This window comes from Nerophis lumbriciformis, linkage group LG15 (genome assembly GCF_033978685.3).
Source record: "Nerophis lumbriciformis linkage group LG15, RoL_Nlum_v2.1, whole genome shotgun sequence".
In the NCBI taxonomy this organism is placed as follows: domain Eukaryota; kingdom Metazoa; phylum Chordata; class Actinopteri; order Syngnathiformes; family Syngnathidae; genus Nerophis; species Nerophis lumbriciformis.
In genome coordinates, this window is record NC_084562.2 from 35,288,383 (window position 1) to 35,309,569 (window position 21,187).

General features: G+C 40.6%; 1 protein-coding gene across 1 annotated transcript; it reads left to right on the forward strand.

The window, feature by feature from the left end:
- Positions 1 to 19,048, forward strand: psmd13 (proteasome 26S subunit, non-ATPase 13). The gene is made up of 13 exons (XM_061975114.1): positions 1 to 136; positions 3,264 to 3,342; positions 5,411 to 5,445; positions 5,553 to 5,608; positions 5,678 to 5,721; positions 5,808 to 5,894; positions 7,826 to 7,997; positions 8,082 to 8,161; positions 8,250 to 8,375; positions 11,192 to 11,254; positions 11,872 to 11,952; positions 12,142 to 12,258; positions 18,782 to 19,048. Exons 1-13 carry the CDS (start codon positions 36 to 38, stop codon positions 18,875 to 18,877), a joined length of 1,137 nt encoding a protein of 378 aa, XP_061831098.1. The 5' UTR covers positions 1 to 35; the 3' UTR covers positions 18,878 to 19,048.
- Positions 19,049 to 21,187: the final 2,139 nt, after the last annotated feature.

Consider the following 21,187-nt stretch of genomic DNA (forward strand, 5'->3'; position numbering starts at 1 on the left):
GCAGGAGTTGAATTTATTTGTATTTTGTCGCCATAATGAAAGATGTCGGCGGGTTCCTCAAACAACAGCAGAGTAACAGCTCCACTCCGGAGATGGCGACTGAGTGGCACACTATGGAGGATTTGTACAACAAAAGGTACAAATCTTGCCAACTAAATTAGCTACATTCTCGCTAGCCTTAGCTAGCCCATTGAACTGAAATGCTCGCTGAGTCATGGGCAGAACTAGCAATAGCCACATTCTACGAGCTCTTTGTGCTCGTAATATAAACGAAAACGTTTCCCCTCTGCATTAAATACGCGTATTGTGTGTTTTAGTTTGAGTTCTTAGCAGGACAATTGGATACGCAGAGGAAGTGTACTAGTTTACAGCAAGTTTGAAGGCTAACGGTTATTATTGCTCTACTGCTAACGATGGATTCTGATGCGTCATCTATGTTGCTGCTTCTTGATCTTAGCGCTGCTTTCGATACCGTCGATCATAATATTTTATTAGAGCGTATTAAAACACGTATTGGTATGTCAGACTTAGCTTTGTCGTGGTTTAACTCTTATCTTACTGACAGGATGCAATGCGTCTCCCACAATAATGTGACCTCGGACTATGTTAAGGTAACGTGCGGAGTTCCTCAGGGTTCGGTTCTTGGCCCTGCACTCTTAAGTATTTACATGCTGCCGCTAGGTGACATCATACGCAAATACGGTGTTAGCTTTCACTGTTATGCTGATGACACCCAACTCTACATGCCCCTAAAGCTGACCAACACGCCGGATTGTAGTCAGCTGGAGGCGTGTCTTAATGAAATTAAACAATGGATGTCCGCTAACTTCTTGCAACTCAACGCCAAGAAAACGGAAATGCTGATTATCGGCCCTGCTAAACACCGACATTTATTTAATAATACCACCTTAACATTTGACAACCAAACAATTACACAAGGCGAATCAGTAAAGAATCTGGGTATTATCTTCGACCCAACTCTCTCGTTTGAATCACACATTAAGAGTGTTACTAAAACGGCCTTCTTTCATCTCCGTAATATCGCTAAAATTCGTTCTATTTTATCCACTAGCGACGCTGAGATCATTATTCATGCGTTCGTTACGTCTCGTCTCGACTACTGTAACGTATTATTTTCGGGTCTCCCTATGTCTAGCATTAAAAAATTACAGTTGGTACAAAATGCGGCTGCTAGACTTTTGACAAGAACAAGAAAGTTTGATCATATTACGCCTATACTGGCTCACCTGCACTGGCTTCCTGTGCACTTAAGATGTGACTTTAAGGTTTTACTACTTACGTATAAAATACTACACGGTCTAGCTCCGTCCTATCTTGTCGATTGCATTGTACCATATGTCCCGGCAAGAAATCTGCGTTCAAAGAACTCCGGCTTATTAGTGATTCCCAGAGCCCAAAAAAAGTCTGCGGGCTATAGAGCGTTTTCTATTCGGGCTCCAGTACTATGGAATGCCCTCCCGGTAACAATTAGAGATGCTACCTCAGTAGAAGCATTTAAGTCCCATCTTAAAACTCATTTGTATACTCTAGCCTTTAAATAGCCCCCCTGTTAGACCAGTTGATCTGCCGTTTCTTTTCTTTTCTCCTCTGCTCCCCTTTTCCTTGAGGGGGGGGGGGCACAGGTCCGGTGGCCATGGATGAAGTGCTGGCTGTCCAGAGTCGGGACCCGGGGTGGACCGCTCGCCTGTGCATCGGCTGGGAACATCTCTGCGCTGCTGACCCGTCTCCGCTCGGGATGGTGTCCTGCTGGCCCCACTATGGACTGGACTCTTACTATTATGTTGGATCCACTATGGACTGGACTCTCACAATATTATGTCAGACCCACTCGACATCCATTGCTTTCGGTCTCCCCTAGAGGGGGGGGGGGTTACCCACATATGCGGTCCTCTCCAAGGTTTCTCATAGTCATTCACATCGACGTCCCACTGGGGTGAGTTTTTCCTTGCCCGTATGTGGGCTTTGTACCGAGGATGTCGTTGTGGCTTGTGCAGCCCTTTGAGACACTTGTGATTTAGGGATATATAAATAAAGATTGATTTATTGATTGATTGATTATTGCAATGAAGAGTAGTGATGCAGTTTTCCCAAGGTATAATCTGTCTACACATTACGCGTTTACCTTGTTTAGTCAAATGCACTGCCCATTGACTTTGTCCTGACCAATGTTCCCTCAAATTTTTCATGTGTGTGAGCAGACGCACAAACACCCTGAGCATTCAGTGGAATACAGACGTGCACACTGTGGTCATACCAGCAGCACATGTGTCTCAAACCTGACATAACAATTTAAATGTCTTATTATTATAATCAAGTGACTAGTCAATTTCAAGAGATTATTTTCTAATATATGTGATTTGGCCCACTTAGATATTGTTTTTTTTTAATCATCTATGCACTATAGTATTTTATGCCTGGGTGGGCGTCCTGCTTTGGAAAGATTGTGTACCCCTTTCAGAGATCACATTTAGTTCCCCTTAAAACATTCACATGTTGCATGAGATGAAATGTTTATTAACTTTCTGTCCGTAAAATAAATATTTTTATTAGCAATTATGTAGTCCTGTAACATCATTTCATGATTAATATCCAAAAAATAACATTCTTAACAAATGGCAGTAGAATTAGCACACTGATTGAGGAGTCATAGTAAAACGACCTGAAATTTACACTTTACGTGTAGTGTTGGAGTTGTCCAACTTTTTGTGTGGCCATAAACACACCAGTGGCTAATTGCCATAGTGTATGTGTTGGTGCAGGCGAGAGAGAGAGCAAGCGGCTGCTGTTGATATAACAGATGACAAAGAGTTGCTTTTGGCTTGGTTTGTACGGTTGACAACGACCAGTTTTGCTAGATAAAAGTATTTTACACATTGTTTTGGTGTGGTTATGGCCGACAAACAATTTCGCTAATTAAAGGGACCGATGGAATTCCTGTCCTCCTACAAGTGTGTCCACAGACGTTACAATAATTTAAGTGTTGACAAACATTGTTTTTATCTGTTGTGGCCGCCTTTCGTCACCTGTTACTCACAGTTGCATTGCAGAATCATACAAAACAAACAATTTGTTTATTTTGTTTAGAGTGGGATTTGATTTTTTGCGCGGCATAGATTTGCTGTGCGCAGAGGACGCGTGAGCAGTGCGCAATTGCGCAGGTTCGCACCTTAGAGGGAACGTTGGTCCTGACCATCTTTTGCCTCTTGTCTATGTGACTGACTGTAATTCATTTCATTTGACAGGCTATGGCATCAGCTAACACTGAAATTGACAGACTTCGTTAAAGAGCCCTGCTTTAAAACCGGAGATGGCCTTATACAGGTAAACACACTATATACAATTGTTGTTGACACACTGTATATCTTGTTAAGGGATCATACTTGCGAAAATAAGAATAGGCTGTACTTTAGAGTAGCCAGTGAATAGCTTGTATAGCAGTATACATTTACTATCTACAGAAAATGACACCACCCACGTCATTATTGTCTAAATAACTTGCAAACAAGTTGGTAGCAAGTTAATTGTCTTCAGTCAAGCATGGTAGTGGTACTAGTAGCGTAATGGTCTGGCTGGCGTGGGGTTGCGCCAGTGCTGATTGTGGAGCTGTAGTTTGAAGGGAAATAGAAACTATAACTGAATTTTGATATCCTTTAAAGCGGTGCTTAAAACAAGAAGCAAGGCTGTATTCCAACATAACGATGCCAGATCCCATTTGTGCACTTGTCAGGCATATTTTTCTTTTCTTTTCCAGGGTATCCACTGGGTCTTAAAAAGCTTAAATCCAACGATTTAAGGCCTTACAATGTCTAAAATGATCCTAAAATCTCATAAAATATCTTTAATACAACTTCTATTAATGTTGCTTTTATTTAAAACATGCATGAACTTCAGTCTTGCTTTTAAATGTTTCGATTTTTGAGGACGCTTTCACGGTACTACAAAACAGAACCAACCTGTGCTGCCCCGGTCGGAATTAATCCTGCACCATCAGTTAGTGTGCTGTGCGCACGCAGCAGTGTGTTGCCTCTTCGCATAGCAGCGGAAAAAACTAAACGAAAGCCCACAGCAAAGCCGACTCACTTGCATAAAATTGATAAGTGCAGCTTCAACGATTTGTGGCTACAGAATGATCAATTTAATGCAATTTTGAAGCCGGTGAATAGAAACGTATAAAGTGTTTAGGACTCTGATGTGGAGCCATCGAGCAGGGAAGCGTTTGTAAACATTGCCATGAAAGTGAATGGAATGATCATGTAAAAGTCGAAAATCCAGGATAAGTCTCTGTCGAAAGCTGCTGAAACGCAACAAACACTTGCACAACTATACAAAGATCAACTTAAACCCCCCAAAGGAGTGTTATGTGGGTTAAGTGGCGCCAATTGCCAATAGAGATCAATATGATATGTTTACTAGTGAAATCATACTATTACTAACAGTAAGCACGCTAATTTCTCTGTAGTAATAGTAGTGTACTCACAGTAGTAAAACTATTTTAAAAAATACATATAATTCTCATATGATTTCCGTTATTTATTGCAATATTTTCAGCTCAGCTTCTGATGCCTAATCTTTTCTCTAAGTTCATACAGAAACTGATATTAAAAGCTATGCAGGTTGTCTGTTTAGTGTTTACATTCAGTTTATGGTGAGGTGAGGAAAGCAAGAAAGATTTGCTAATGTCATCTTGTCATGCTTAAATATAAACTATTCCTTTTTTATTAGTGAAGTGAATATGTTGATCTTTATCAGCAATATGTTTTTAAAAAAGTCACCAAAACGGGTAAACATGTATTCATACATACCGGATACAAAATGAGCTGAGTACCTTTGACTGTTATCCACATTATTTACATCCAAATTATGTTTGAGGTTTGCAAGCAATAATCACCTTCTTTCTTTTTAGACAATCCCTCTTTGTTTCATATTTTCACAACTTTTTGCAGTTACAGAACTAGTACTGTTGCCGTCTTATCTGTTTGCTCAATTCTCAAAAACACTGCAAAACAGTTCTATGGCAAATCTGAAAAATGGCTGTTATGTTTGTTAATATTTATTTCAAATTTGTTTAATATTTTTTTCAAATCCGCACTCGGGCGAAAGGTGCGGTACACCTTGGACAAGTCGCCACCTCATCACGGAGCCAACACAGATAACCATTCACACTCACATTCGCACACTAGGGCCAATTTAGTGTTGCTAATCAACCTATCCCCAGGTGCATGTGCAGAAAAATGAAACTGAGGGCTATTCATTACAATATGTTGCTGAGTAGCAATATAAAAAAATATTAATTTTTTTTTGTCCCAAATACTAGTGGAGGATATGGTATAATTTTATTTTCATTGAAATGAACGGTACACATGTTAACTGTCTATTTTTTGTTTTACAGCTTTATGAGAACTTCCTCAATGACTTTGAACACAGGTGCACAAGCCAAATAACTAACCCACCATCTACCTATATCACACTTGCACTTTTCTCCCATGTCTTTCTCCTTGTTTCTAACGTGTTGTTCTTTCTCCCTTTTGTAGAATCAACCCTTTGTCCCTCATGGAGATCATTCTCTTTGTTGCCAGACAAATGTCAGGTAAGTCCAGAATTAAGTGATTTATTTTGTATGATTGATTTAAGGGGTTAAGAAAATGTTTGTTTCCAGATCCCAAAGATGCCATCACTTTTCTAGAAAAAACCCAGGAAAAAGTAGGTTCAGTAATACAAATTTCATCTGCAATTGTGATACAAATGACTCAATATGCACAAACTGGATGTGTCTCGGTTTGGTCCAGGTGAAAAGCAGCGATGAAGCTGTCATTCTCTGCAAGACATCCATTGGCAGTCTCAAGCTTGAGATCAATGATCTTCCAGCAACTAAGGTAAGAATGAAGAACTGTTTTATTTGGTATGAAAAAAACATCACATTACCGTATTTTCCGCACTATAAGGCGCACCGGATTATTAGCCGCACCTTCTATGAATTACATATTTCATAATTTTGTCCACCAATAAGCCGCCCCGGACTAAAAGCCGCGCCTACGCTGCGCTAAAGTGAATGTCAAAAAAACGCTGCGCTAAAGTGAATGTCAAAAAAACAGTCAGATAGTTCAGTCAAACTTTAATAATATATTGAAAACCAGCGTTCTAACAACTCTGTCCCAAAATGTACGCAAATGTGCAATCACAAACATAGTAAAATTCAAAATGGTGTAGAACAATAGCAACATAATGTTGCTCGAACGTTAATGTCACAACACACAAAATAAACATAGCGCTCACCTTCTGAAGTTATTCTTCATTCGTAAATCCTTCGAATTCTTCGTCTTCGGTGTCCGAATTGAAAAGTTGGGCGAATACGGGATCCAAAATGGCCGGTTCCGTCTCGTCGAAGTCACCGGAGTCAGTGTCACTGTTGTCCAGCAGTTCTGTGAATCCTGCCTTCCGGAAAGGTCGGACCACAGTTGTGACCGAAACTATCTGCCCAGGCATTTACGATCCACTGGCAGATGTTGGCGTATGTCGACCGGCGCTATCTGCCCGTCTTAGTGAAGGTGTGTTCGCCTTCGGAGCTGTGTGAAAAAAGCCACCCGGCCTCTTCGCGTAAACTTCCCTTAACCACTCGCTCATCTTTTCTTCATCCATCCATCCCTTCGAGTTAGCTTTTATGATGACGCCGGCTGGAAAGGTCTCTTTTGGATGGGTGGAAGTTAGCATGGCAAGCTAGAACCACAGTGAAGGATGACTTCTCATTCCCTGTGGAGCGAATATTCACCGTACGTGCTCCCGTTCCACAGTGCAGTTCACAGGAATATCAGTTGCTGTGAAATACGGTAGTAATCCGTGTGCGGATGGAGAGATTGCGTCTTTTTATGAACCGGATCGTTTTGTAGGAGCCATTTTGTGGTCTTTACAGATGTAAACAGGAAATGAAACGTACGGTGATATCCGCGCGTTTTTTCTTCTTCTTCCGGGGGCGGGTGAAGCGCTTCCTGTTCTATGGGGGCGGGTGAAGCGCTTCCTGTTCTATGGGGGCGAGTGAAGCGCTTCCTGTTCTATGGGGGCGAGTGAAGCGCTTCCTGTTCTATGGGGGCGAGTGCTTTCCTTGGCGGTTGCTTGCGTAGAAGAAGAAGCGCTTCCTGTTCTACCGGGAAAAAAGATGGCGGCTGTTTACCGAAGTTGCGAGACCGAAACTTTATGAAAATGAATCGTAATAAAGCGCACCGGGTTATTAGGCGCACTGTCAGCTTTTGAGAAAAATTGTGGTTTTTAGGTGCGCCTTATAGTGCGGAAAATACGGTAACACATTGCAGTACATTGCTCCCCCGACTAACAAGTTTCACAATTAAAGAGTTATTTGGGATGTAAGCTGTATTTTTTTTTTTTTTTTTTTTGCTTTGAGTTGCGAGCTAAAATAAGCATTATGATTCAGCTTCAGATACCCCACCACTAAAAATACTTGATATAACCAGTTTATTGTAGTAAATTTTGTTATATTGTTTTTTACCACAATATTTATTTAAAAGTAAACTTAACATTCTTTGAGTGCCTCGCAGTGCATGTGAATTAATTTTATTGATTTAAGATACAAGTAATTTCGGTTCAAAATTCAACTCATAAATCAAGGGGTTTTACGGGCTATACATACCCCTCTTTTAATCACAATATTACAGATTGTAATTGTTATGTTTAAATAGATGACCATGATGATTTCAGACAGATGTGTCATATTGAATGCTGTTTTATTCATCACCCTGTTAAAAATGTCCACATTTCATTGCCTCTTGGTTTTTTGTGTTTTTTCCTCCCCTAGAAACTTGTTGAAGAAGTTGAGGAAATGTTGAATAATTTGCCTGGTGTTACATCAGTGCACGGCAGGTTTTATGACCTCTCCAGCAAATACTATCGCATCGTTGGGAACCACGCTTCTTATTACAAGGATGCTTTGAGATACCTTGGATGTGTAGACATCAAAGACCTTCCAGGTTAGATCATGATGCATGAAGATAGTGAAATTGAAGCTAAATGAGTTTATCGTGTAAAAATAACCAGTGCTGTTGACTTCACAGAGACAGAAAAGCAGGAAAGAGCTTTCACGTTAGGCCTGGCTGGTCTTTTGGGGGAAGGCGTCTACAACTTTGGCGAACTGGTGCGATGCTCTTTTGAATCTGTCTTCACTATGTGTTATTTTATCAATACACTGTGGCATTGACCATGTGTGCTGCTTGTTGTTGCAGCTGATGCACCCTGTGCTGGAGTCCCTAAGGAACACAGACAAACAGTGGCTCATTGATACACTCTATGCTTTCAATGGAGGCAACGTGGAAAAATTCCAGGGCTTCAAGTCTGCATGGGGCCAACAGGCTAGTCAAATTTATGTCATGGATCCCACATCTGGATATAAAATACTGTAACATCTGCCTGGGTGTTGAAAAGATGGCAAAGAGGTGGTCGATAAACAATCTCTTTATTTAAACAAACATGTTATTGTGGGCAGCAACCATGCCAAAATAACACCTACAAATGTCTTCTTAACATACACCCGTCTGCTTTATCATCACAAAGCTTGTTCATCCAATAACTATTCAAGACATTCACAACCTCACAAACAGTCTAAATTATAGAACTCTGAAACTTCCGGGTTGCTACATGTAGCTGTCAAATCTCTTATTTTCCTAAACAAAACTGCCGTATTTTCCTTTCTCTGTTTTTAAATAGTTTCACATAAATATTGCATATATATATATACTAGTGTTGTCAAACGATACATTTTTTAATAACATTATTCACACTTTTGAATTTGGATTAATCGCAGGTTATAACTCGCTTGCATAATTTAAATCAACTTAAAAAAGACACAGATGCAATTTTATTGTCAGAACGTCATCCAGGAATGCTTTTTAAAATGTTTTAATTAAATGCACTGTCAGGGTGTATTTTAGAGTGACATTTTCCAGTAAGCACACCAGATGGAGTCTCCTCACATAGCTTTGCACTTTGCGTATGCATTGACCTTAACACTGACCATATAACTATGGAGTGAAATTACTGCCAAAACTCCACAAACACAAAATAATGTATTTACTCACGCCCAAAGAGTCGCAAATAAAAAAAAAACAACAACAATGTTCTTCAATTAAAAATCGATTTGCAAATAAAAAATATTTTCTACAAGTTAAAATAAGTTTCGCAAGTATAAAAAAACATTTTTTCATTTAAAAATGTAATTTAAGTATAAAACCATTTTTCTTCAAGTTGAAACTTTTGGCAGTAATATTCCACTCTTTTGGCAGTAATATTCCACCCTGTGCATCTGTGTTTCACACTCTCCAATGAGAGGTGGTGCTGCTGAGTCAATGCAAATATTTTTTTTAATTGAAGAAAATTGTTTTTGGGCGTGAGTAAAAACATGTTTGTGGAGTTTTAGCAGTAATTTCACTCCATATAGAACAACCCGTGTCGCCTTTCAGGTAACCATCTGCGTTAAAGGTAAAGCAGCATGTATGGTCAAAATAAATTGAGTTATTAATCTGTGTATATACATGATTACTGTGATAAGTTTTTGTGAATATCACAATTAGTTAACTCATTTATTACTGACAGCCCTAATTGTAACATTTTGTTTATAAAAAAAACAAAAAACTTACTACTACAAACATTGGGTGTTGGCAGCTGTGCATCCAGTCAGACATTAGAGCAAGGGTGTTCAAAGTAGACACATTTGGCCCACCAAGTCGTTTTGTTTGACCCACCAAAGGATGGCTTCCCAAATTTAATACATATTCATACTGACCTCTATCGAGCTCTCATTATCATTGGTGGCATGTCCACAAGGCTAACTGGTTGCCAAGTTTGATTTCCACTATCTTGTATATGACGGTATGAGACTAAACTCCTCACTCATGGTGCTGCTGTACGCTTAAAGGGGTATTACACTTTTTATCATTCACAGTCATTATGAAAGACATAACGACAGATGTATTTTTTTTTTGTATGCATTCTAACTCGTAAATAAAAGTCCGCTTACAGCGGAGCCAATGGCAGGTCCTCTATTCCGCCCATAAAACTCAATAAAAAAACATCCAAAAAGCGCCAACAATACTCCATTTTCATTTCATGACTTGAATAATAACCACGTATTAGTGGTATTGTTATAAGCGCTAACACAGACAAACTATGTATAGCGGCGCCGTGATCACAAGCTTGTGTGCCAATGTTGACATGATCGACTGATCAGCTGCGTCCTTGTTTCCTTGCTTGCCAAACTTTATGTAAATCATAAATCATGCCTCTCACCTGGATAGTAGAGGAATGAGGACATATTCTGACAAGTTGGTACACTTTGACAGCCAATTTAGACCCGGGAATGGCAAGATTGACACAAAAAGACCCTTGGTTCTACCCCCCTTCGTTTGCAAGAATTATGAGTCATTCATCATCTAAATGGGAATATATGAACATCCTAGCAGTCGGCATCCTAATGACAGCAAACCTTGTACTGTAATTTATATTTTATTATGTTTATTGCCTCTCATAAACTCTGTAGTGAGCACTAATCAGTGATGTTGGGGGAAAAAAGCAAATGTGATGCATTTTTAAAATAATGCGCCACGCATGCTTAAAATGAGCAAAATAAGTAAATATTAAATGTTATTATAAATGTGCCTGTTACTGTATTACATATATACTTACAGTGTGTATGTAAAACCTTTTATGGAGATGTTTGGATGTTTTTTTATAGGCAGAATAGAGCGACTCTCATAGACTCCATTGCAAGCAGACTTTTGAGCGCATTTATTTAATATTTAGAATGCATCTCTCATCATGTCTTTCATAATGATTGTGAACGATATGTAAAATTCCAAAGAAAGTGCAGTTCCCCTTTAAAATCTGTGTTTAGTCCACGGGCTATTAGCACATTTTCACTTCGGGTCCTTGGAGGCAAAACGTTTGGGCACCTTTGAATTAGAGGTTCAAAGAACTTTGAGATAAGCAAAGTGCTTTTCAAGAGGGAATGTATAGTAAAGTTGATGTATTTAATATTTAATTAATTTAACATATTTAGGTAGATGACACGAAAGCTTGCAAAGGTTTTTTGTTGAATTCTCATTTTTATAATTCTTCCTTGAGGTTATTAAACTTGAAGGACCTCCCCCTCTCCCTATTTTTTTTATTGTAGCCTGACCTTGCAGCACACGAAGCCAAACTGATGCAGAAGATTCAACTCCTCTGTGTGATGGAGGTAAGACTGTAAGGTTCCATTCCAGAAGTGGATGTTTGCATGTTTTTGGGTAGATTCTACTGTCAGAAGGTATTTGGATATGTCACGACTCACTACTTTGCCAAGGTCTAGAAAAAATGGAATTACACATTATTTTTTTCTACGGGTACTTAAGCTTCCTCCCATGGTTTAAAAGCATTCATGTGAGGCTACTGACTGGCATAGAGTTCAGGGGGGAGGAGTATTAAGAATACTGTACCAACGGTCAGACACAGTGGTGGCACACGTCAGAATTGGTTTTGTAATTGCTAAAAGCAGGTCCATGCCAGGTTTAAATTGATTCTACCAGTTCTACCAAGGTGAGTCACCAAATATTCAGTCATAATTATACGAAGTGTTTGTTGATGGTCACAAAATGTGCTTTGTCTGCGTGAAATATTGCATCAACCAATTATTGTTTTTTAAAAATGAAGATGTCTGTTGTTTTTCAGCCTCCAAAAAGAACCATTGGAATAGATATTTAAAATACCCAAATTAATATGATATTCATGCCCCTAACAAGTGTATGTAAACTTCTGAATAGATCAAAATGACATTTTTTGCCGTAACAAACAAGCGCTTCTTCTTTGTACTCGCAGATGACTTTCACACGTCCTGCAAACCATCGACAGCTGACCTTCACCGAAATAGCTCAGAGTGCCAAAATTCCTGTAAACGAGGTAGGATAATATATGATAATATTCTAGCAATGCCTCAAGAATGTCTGTAAAACCATTTAAAACATCAACCGTAATGATCGTCTAGGAGTTGAAGAATGAACAAACATGCTGATCTACACATTTGTTTAAAGGTTTTGCTTGGTCTAATATAATACTACATTGTATGTGTTGTGTGCGATTCATGTGCAGGTGGAGCTTCTTGTGATGAAGGCTCTCTCAGTTGGCCTAATTAAGGGTAACATTGACGAGGTAGACCAGAAGGTGCAGATGACCTGGGTGCAGCCTCGAGTGCTAGATCTGAAGCAGGTAACATGTGACTTTATTCCCCAAACAGAGGGTACTTTTATGGAAGGACCCACTCTTGCCCTTCATATATACATTTGCCAATCTTTAATTTCACCTGGAAAAGCTCTAATAAGTGTATTGTAGAAGTAGACGGCGTGGCGCAGTGGAAGTGTGGCCGTGCGCGACCCGAGGGTCCCTGGTTCAATCCCCACCTAGTACCAACCTCGTCATGTCCGTTGTGTCCTGAGCAAGACACTTCACCCTTGCTCCTGATGGGTGCTGGTTAGCGCCTTGCATGGCAGCTCCCTCCATCAGTGTGTGAATGTGTGTGTGAATGGGTAAATGTGGAAGTAGTGTCAAAGCGCTTTGAGTACCTTGAAGGTAGAAAAGCGCTATACAAGTACAAGTACAACCCATAGATCCTTCAATCATCTTGCTTTGGGATCTTCTCTATTTTATGCATCCTCAAATACATATACCGTATTTTCCGCACTATAAGGCGCACCGGATTATTAGCCGCACCTTCAATGAATGGCATATTTCATAACTTTGTCCACCAATAAGCCGCCCCGGACTATAAGCCGCGCCTACGCTGCGCTAAAGGGAATGTCAAAAAAACAGTCAGATAGGTCAGTCAAACTTTAATAATATATTAAAAACCAGCGTTCTAACAACTCTGTTCACTCCCAAAATGTACGCAAATGTGCAATCACAAACATAGTAAAATTCAAAATAGTGCAGAGCAATAGCAACATAATGTTGCTCGAACGTTAATGTCACAACACACAAAATAAACATAGCGCTTACTTTCTGAAGTTATTCTTCATTCGTAAATCCTTCGTCTTCGGTGTCCGAAGTGAAAAGTTGGGCAAATTTACGATCCACTGGCAGATGTTGGCGTCGTCTGGCGCTGCCTCCTCGTCTTAGTGAAGGTGTGTTCGCCTTCTGTCATCCATTGTTCCCACGCAGTTAGCAGTCTAGCTTCGAATGCCCTGTTGACACCAATATCTAGCGGCTGGAGGTCTTTTGTCAATCCACCCGGAATGACGGCGAGTATTGAATTAAGCGCGTAAGCGTGTCTCTTAATGTGATGTTATGAGCTAGCAAATATAACAACTACACTACCCAGCATGCAACGATAGTTACGAGCATGCGCGGTAGCCCTGAGAAGCGTTGTATGCTGGCAGTTAGAATGTGGTTATGAGCACGCTGTGAGTAAACGTTGAGAACTCAGTTAACACGCCTCGTCTGCATTATTTATAATTAGACAGACAACACACTTAATAGGAGCCATTTTGGGGTCTTTACATAAACACACAAATGGAAATGAAACGTCACATATCCCAGCATGCACCGCGCTCTTCTTCTTCTTCCGGGGGCGGGTGGTTGCTTACAGTACAAGAAGAAGCGCTTCCTGTTCTATGGGGGCGGGTGCTTACCTTGGCGGTTGCTTGCGTAGAAGAAGAAGCGCTTCCTGCTCTACCGGGAAAAAAGATGGCGGCTGTTTACCGAAGTTGCGAGAACGAAACTTTATGAAAATGAATCTTAATATTTATCCATATATAAAGCGCACCGGGTTAAAAGCCGCACTGTCAGCTTTTGAGTAAATTTGTGGTTTTTAGGTGCGGCTAATGGTGCGGAAAATACGGTATATAGTACTCCCGCCACCCCGCAGGGGGCAACAGCAAGGCATATGTGTTACAATGAAGCAGCAGTAAGGTGAGTAGAAGACTACTCCTTCAATCCTGGGAAAAAAATCTAAATGGCAAAAATCAGACTTGGTAGCAACGGCTGGACAACAAAGTATGAATGTTCTGCCCCGAGCAAGTACAAGGGCCGTTATTTTCTGGCGGACCTTTCAAGTACACTGATCCAGACAAGCAGCAACAAAAGTAGAAATCCCAGCGTGTACGCTTCATCACAAAACTTGGCCAAACATTTGTAAGTAGATATTGTGTATAAAGATATTTAGTTTGTTTTGTATTGAAATTGCTGTCTTCGTGATGTATTTTGTACTCGTGGACGTGGTCATGTTATTTTTTTGTTTGAGAGTAAGTCTGCCAAGCAAACCACTTTTAATACATGTAGCGCTAAATTTGAGCAGTGGAAGGTGACAACGCTAATTGTGATAAGTCACATACAGTGTGTCCAATGTTTGATGTGTAAATGTTATGTAATTTCTATGTGTGTAAACATTTGTAGTTTATTGTGTGAATACATTAAGACCAAACCTTCTATTTTATTTATTTGAAATACACAATGGACATTATTTATGTAAAATATACAATGGACATTATACTTTTGTTATGTTTATTACAAACCTAAATAAAGGAAGAAGTGTAAAGAAATAAAAATAAGGAAGGAAAATAATTTAAAAGTAGGAACATTAATCCTCAACAAAAACTGGAGCTTCTTTTTCTTCATGCTTTTAACTAGCTGCACACGCTGGAAACGAGTAGTACAAAACAAACTAAATATCTTTATGCACAAATTATATCTACTCACAAATGTTTGGTCAAGTTTCGTGATGACGCTTTCACGCTGAGATTTCTACCATTGTTGCTGCTTGTCTGGCTCAATGTGTCCGTCGTTTAAAAGGTCCGCCAGGAAACAATGACTGTAGCACTTGCTTGGGGTAGAACATTCATACTTTGTTGTCCAGTCGTTGTTAAGTCAGATTTTTGCAATTTAGATTTTTTTTCCAGGTTTTAATGAGTAGTCTTCTACTCACCCCACTGCTGCTTCATTGTTTGCAGTACTCCCAACTCGCCTGCGGGATGACGGGAGTACTGCATACATGATCAACCCAAGTTTTATTGTTTTCATCAAGCCTATTTGGGTGATGTTCGGCATGCCAAATGAAAAACTTTGGCGGGCTGGATGTGGCCTGCGGGCCACAATTTGAATAGACCCGGTTATAGCTTTTAAAAACCTTGAATTGAAAATCTCTGAAAATTTGGGGTTTTAAAAGCTATGATCATCAAAATTATTATAAAGACATTACATATCTCACTTTGTATGTAATGAGTTAATTTCACATTTTAGTTTCACATTTGAAGTTGAATTGCTGACATGATTGACATTTTGCACCACATTCTAATTGTTTGAGTTTTACCTGTATAATGGAAATATTTTTAAAAATGTGTTCGGAGGAAAATATGCAACTTTTCTATGACTACAATTGAACATTCACCTACTGAAAAAAGAGTGTCTACTGTGACAAATGGTTGCAAGCTTTTGATCACAAGCTTGTTCACTGCTTGGTGACATTCGTCTTGCTGCAGAAATGAACTGGATCTGCTCCTGCCTGCCTCAGAGCAAGTCAGAATTTGTCTTGTCATTCTTATCGAAATGAAAAGGCATTTGTTTCAAATTAACTAGTAACTAGGGGTGTAACAGTACACAAAAATTTCGGTTCGGTACGTACCTCGGTTTAGAGGTCACGGTTCGGTTCATTTTCGGTACAGTAAGAAAACAACAAAATATACATTGTTTTGGTTATTTATTTACCAAATTTGTAAACAATGGCTTTATCCTTTTAACATTGAGAACATTATAATAATTCTGCCCACGTTAATCAACATTAAACTGCCTCAAGTTGTTGCTCAGATTAAATAAAATGACAAAACTTTTCTTCTACATATAAAAAGTGCAACATTAAACAGTTTCAAGTCAACTCATCATGCTTAATTTATTACAGCATTTGGGAAGCCTGTAGTTGATTTTTATAAATGTTATATTTTTATCAGCATGGGATAGTAGGGACCCTGCCATTCAAAACTAGGCTGCTCCATTACTAATGATTAATGTAACTATAGCTGAAAAAATAGTACAATAGCAATAGGAGAGACTATTCATCCCTGAACACCATGGAGTTCATGTAGGCTTTATGATGCAGTTACATTATTATATCAACTATCAGAGACAAAAACTCTTCATTTAACATAATGTCCTTTTTTGCTGCTTCAACACAGCTCAATCAACACAGTAAAAGGTAAGGTGAAATAACAGACAGACAGGGCTTTGCTGTCCGTAACACACACACACACTTACCGCAAAATGAGCTAACGTTACGCCAAAAGCGAATTAGCCTTCACCTCAAGCCAGGACTGCGAGCGAGCTGAGCTGCCTTTTATATTTCTAGAACGTCAACGGGCTCATAGTGATGTTACTACTAGTTGACTGGGAGGTGTTTATTATCATTTGGGGAGAGTCCGCTGCCTGATGCTTACCTGCTAAACGCTAAGCACTGACTACATGCGCTCTGAATACACACTGCTGATTGGCTGTTACCGCTCTGCGTGTAACCAATCAGATGGTTGTGTGGGTGGGACAATCCTGGGTGCTGTGGAGAGTACTGACAGAGACAAGAGGCAGAAAGCGGAGCAGCTTGTTAAGACTTTAGTTTAGCCGGCTACTAAATATGTTCGTGTGGAAACTCGTTTGGTACACCACCGAACCGAACCGAAACCCCCGTACCGAAACGGTTCAATACAAATACACGTACCGTTACACCCCTACTAGTAACACTAACATTAAAAGCAGTGTTAGTACCTGTTGTATTTACGCCAGGTGACTGCTGTTGGGATGATATTAAAGGCGACATTCATTTATAGTTCTTGCATTGTGTGTTCAAATGTTTCAGCATATTGCTTGTATGTCCTCAACTTGATGAAGTAGTAGCTTTGCAATGATTACAAGAAGCGTTGTTGCAATCTTTCTTTGTAAAAAGACTTTGGTGCGTTTCTGCCGCCCACCTCTTCAAAATGGCTGTGCTTGCGTGTACAGGAAGGGATGTCATCAAAATGGCAGCCCTCGATAGCTTCAGGCTGCATGCAAAATGAATGAATAAATGAAGTGTTTGTACGTGACTGGCCAATCAGAGGCAAGATAAGGCGGGTCATCGAAACTAGTAAGCAAAACCATAACAGTCATGCACTTATATCATATGATGACGATGAGGAAGTCTGAGACAGAGGGACGCTTCAAGCTGAAGACCCCCCAAAGAAAACATACTTGAAAATTGCAGAGGGATTCTCTCCTGCAGGTTAGATTTTTCTTTTAGTGATGAAGATGACATGCGGGAAACCCCCAATAATGCGTGTTCTTGGCCATATTTAGACAAATGTTTATGTTTAGAGGAAACAATGCCCACAACCTTAGTTTTAGGGGTGGTGGTTCCTCTCTTTAAAAAGGGGAACCGGAGGGTGTGTTCTAACTATCGTGGGATCACACTCCTCAGCCTTCCCGGTAAGGTCTATTCAGGTGTACTGGAGAGGAGGCTACGCCGGATAGTCGAACCTCGGATTCAGGAGGAACAGTGTGGTTTTCGTCCTGGTCGTGGAACTGTGGACCAGCTCTATACTCTCGGCAGGGTCCTTGAGGGTGCATGGGAGTTTGCCCAACCAGTCTACATGTGCTTTGTGGACTTGGAGAAGGCATTCGACCGTGTCCCTCGGGAAGTCCTGTGGGGAGTGCTCAGAGAGTATGGGGTTTCGGACTGTCTGATTGTGGCGGTCCGCTCCCTGTATGATCAGTGTCAGAGCTTGGTTCGCATTGCCGGCAGTAAGTCGGACACGTTTCCGGTGAGGGTTGGACTCCGCCAAGGCTGCCCTTTGTCACCGATTCTGTTCATAACTTTTATGGACAGAATTTCTAGGCGCAGTCAAGGCGTTGAGGGGATCCGGTTTGGTGGCTGCAGGATTAGGTCTCTGCTTTTTGCAGATGATTTGGTCCTGATGGCTTCATCTGGCCAGGATCTTCAGCTCTCACTGGATCGGTTCGCAGCTGAGTGTGAAGCGACTGGGATGAGAATCAGCACCTCCAAGTCCGAGTCCATGTTCTCGCCCGGAAAAGGGTGGAGTGCCATCTCCGGGTTGGGGAGGAGATCTTGCCCCAAGTGGAGGAGTTCAAGTACCTCGGAGTCTTGTTCACGAGTGAGGGAAGAGTGGATCGTGAGATCGACAGGCGGATCGGTGCGGCGTCTTCAGTAATGCGGACGCTGTATCGATCCGTTGTGGTGAAGAAGGAGCTGAGCCGGAAGGCAAGGCTCTCAATTTACCGGTCGATCTACGTTCCCATCCTCACCTATGGTCATGAGCTTTGGGTTATGACCGAAAGGACAAGATCACGGGTACAAGCGGCCGAAATGAGTTTCCTCCGCCGGGTGGCGGGGCTCTCCCTTAGAGATAGGGTGAGAAGCTCTGTCATCCGGGGGGAGCTTAAAGTAAAGCCGCTGCTCCTCCACATCGAGAGGAGCCAGATGAGGTGGTTCGGGCATCTGGTCAGGATGCCACCCGAGCGCCTCCCTAGGGAGGTGTTTAGGGCATGTCCGACCGGTAGGAGGCCACGAGGAAGACCCAGGACACGTTGGGAAGACGTGAGACATGGTTCGCACACAGAAGCATGTTTGGCGTAATGAAACGTTCATAAACCAAAACATCACAAATAGAGGTGTTTTGTAAATCAAGGTTCCACAGTACTAAACATGGGGGAAATATATATATTTTTTTACCTTTCCATGTTACTCCCCATTTCATTTCAGATCAAAGGTATGAAGGAGCGTTTAGACTTCTGGTGTGGAGACGTTAAGAACATGGCCATGCTGGTGGAGCAACAAGCCCATGACATCCTCACCTAAACCACCTGCCCTCTTCAATCCATGCCACCTCTCTCTCTGACCAGTAATAACTTCTACTCTTTTTCTTTCTGTTGGTCTTCAATCCTGAGGTTACTGGCACTTCTCATTACCAACTTGTAAATTACACTGTAGTGTTTTACAAATAAATGCTTGTTTGTAACATGATCACAAGCTGGGTTCATATCTGTGCTTTCTCTAGTTCAACAGCGGTACTCGTTTAAGTTGACTCCTTGAAAGGTCGACAACTGCGCCGTGTTCTTTATACTAAAAAAGTTCCCGCTTAAACTGTTGTCAACCAAAAATCTGAGACTTCAAGGAGTAATTTCTTTGAAAAATGGGTACATTTATGTTGTGTTGTATTGTTAACTTCGTTATCGCTCATTTTTGTAACAAGTAGATTTATGTTTGGCAGAATCAATAAAAACAAAGAAGGGTGGGAGGCGCAGGAGGAATGACATACCCAGAATAAATCAAGTACAGCGGCACAGCTTTCTAACTCAAATGCATAATCTTGGTCATTCTTCATCAAATAAAAGATCAGAGAAAATAATTCTGGAATCTGGTGTCTGCAACACTGTGGCAGTTTTTTTTATTAATTGGAGGGGAAAAAATGCTATAATATTTGTTCTCTACCTAAGGAAATTAGAAGGCCTCCCGTACATGTTCCATAGGTGAGTAGTGTCAGCAACATAGGAAACTGACACTAAAGACGAGTTACTCCTTAAGCCTGTTGGATGGAGACAAAGACCAGGTGATGTTGGAGGGTTTAAGGCACTACTGCCCTGTTGTCTGCTTGTGGATACAAGTACTGTACTGTATGTCAATAGGGTATAACTGATGACTGCAATTTAAGCCCATCTGCCCTTCCTCCTTTCGTTTTAAGGATATTTTTTTAATTAAGAACAATTAGAAAACTCTCACGCTCCTTTAAATATCTTTATCTGTCTGGTCAATGGATTGAAACATACCAAGATAATAGCATCAGCTAGGACACCACTATTTAATTGTAACTCGACATAATTGATTTATGAATTATATCATCAATAACATATTCATGGGTTTCCAATAAAAATAGCTTACCGGTACACAATATTTGCGGTGAAAGGTGTTCTGATAAATGAGTTGATGGTAATTTTTCAAAAACACCTTGCTTCCTGTTACAAACCTATGTGTTTTATTTTGAAACCAGTTTTACAGGAAGTGAATGATTCTATCTGGTTTTGATAAGTTCAACAAGTCAAACTCTCTCCTACTCCGTAAATTTCAGCTGGGTTTTTTTGAGAGAATAAGTGCTCATAATTGAATCGTCCACCTGGTCATAAGCCGTCCATCCATCCACCCATTTTCTACCGCTTGTCCCTTTCTGGGGATCTCTTTTTTTGTATCTCCCCTCCTTGGGGGGGGGGGCATAATTTATATATATATATATATATATATATATATATATATATATATATATATATATATATATACCTATGTATATACAGGTAAAAGCCAGTAAATTAGAATATTTTGAAAAACTTGATTTATTTCAGTAATTGCATTCAAAAGGTGTAACTTGTACATTATATTTATTCATTGCACACAGACTGATGCATTCAAATGTTTATTTCATTTAATTTTGATGATTTGAAGTGGCAACAAATGAAAATCCAAAATTCCGTGTGTCACAAAATTAGAATATTACTTAAGGCTAATACAAAAAAGGGATTTTTAGAAATGTTGGCCGACTGAAAAGTATGAAAATGAAAAATATGAGCATGTACAATACTCAATACTTGGTTGGAGCTCCTTTTGCCTCAATTACTGCGTTAATGCGGCGTGGCATGGAGTCGATGAGTTTCTGGCACTGCTCAGGTGTTATGAGAGCCCCGGTTGCTCTGATAGTGGCCTTCAACTCTTCTGCGTTTTTGGGTCTGGCATTCTGCATCTTCCTTTTCACAATACCCCACAGATTTTCTATGGGGCTAAGGTCAGGGGAGTTGGCGGGCCAATTTAGAACAGAAATACCATGGTCTGTAAACCAGGCACGGGTAGATTTTGCGCTGTGTGCAGGCGCCAAGTCCTGTTGGAACTTGAAATCTCCATCTCCATAGAGCAGGTCAGCAGCAGGAAGCATGAAGTGCTCTAAAACTTGCTGGTAGACTGCTGCGTTGACCCTGGATCTCAGGAAACAGAGTGGACCGACACCAGCAGATGACATGGCACCCCAAACCATCACTGATGGTGGAAACTTTACACTAGACTTCAGGCAACGTGGATCCTGTGCCTCTCCTGTCTTCCTCCAGACTCTGGGACCTCGATTTCCAA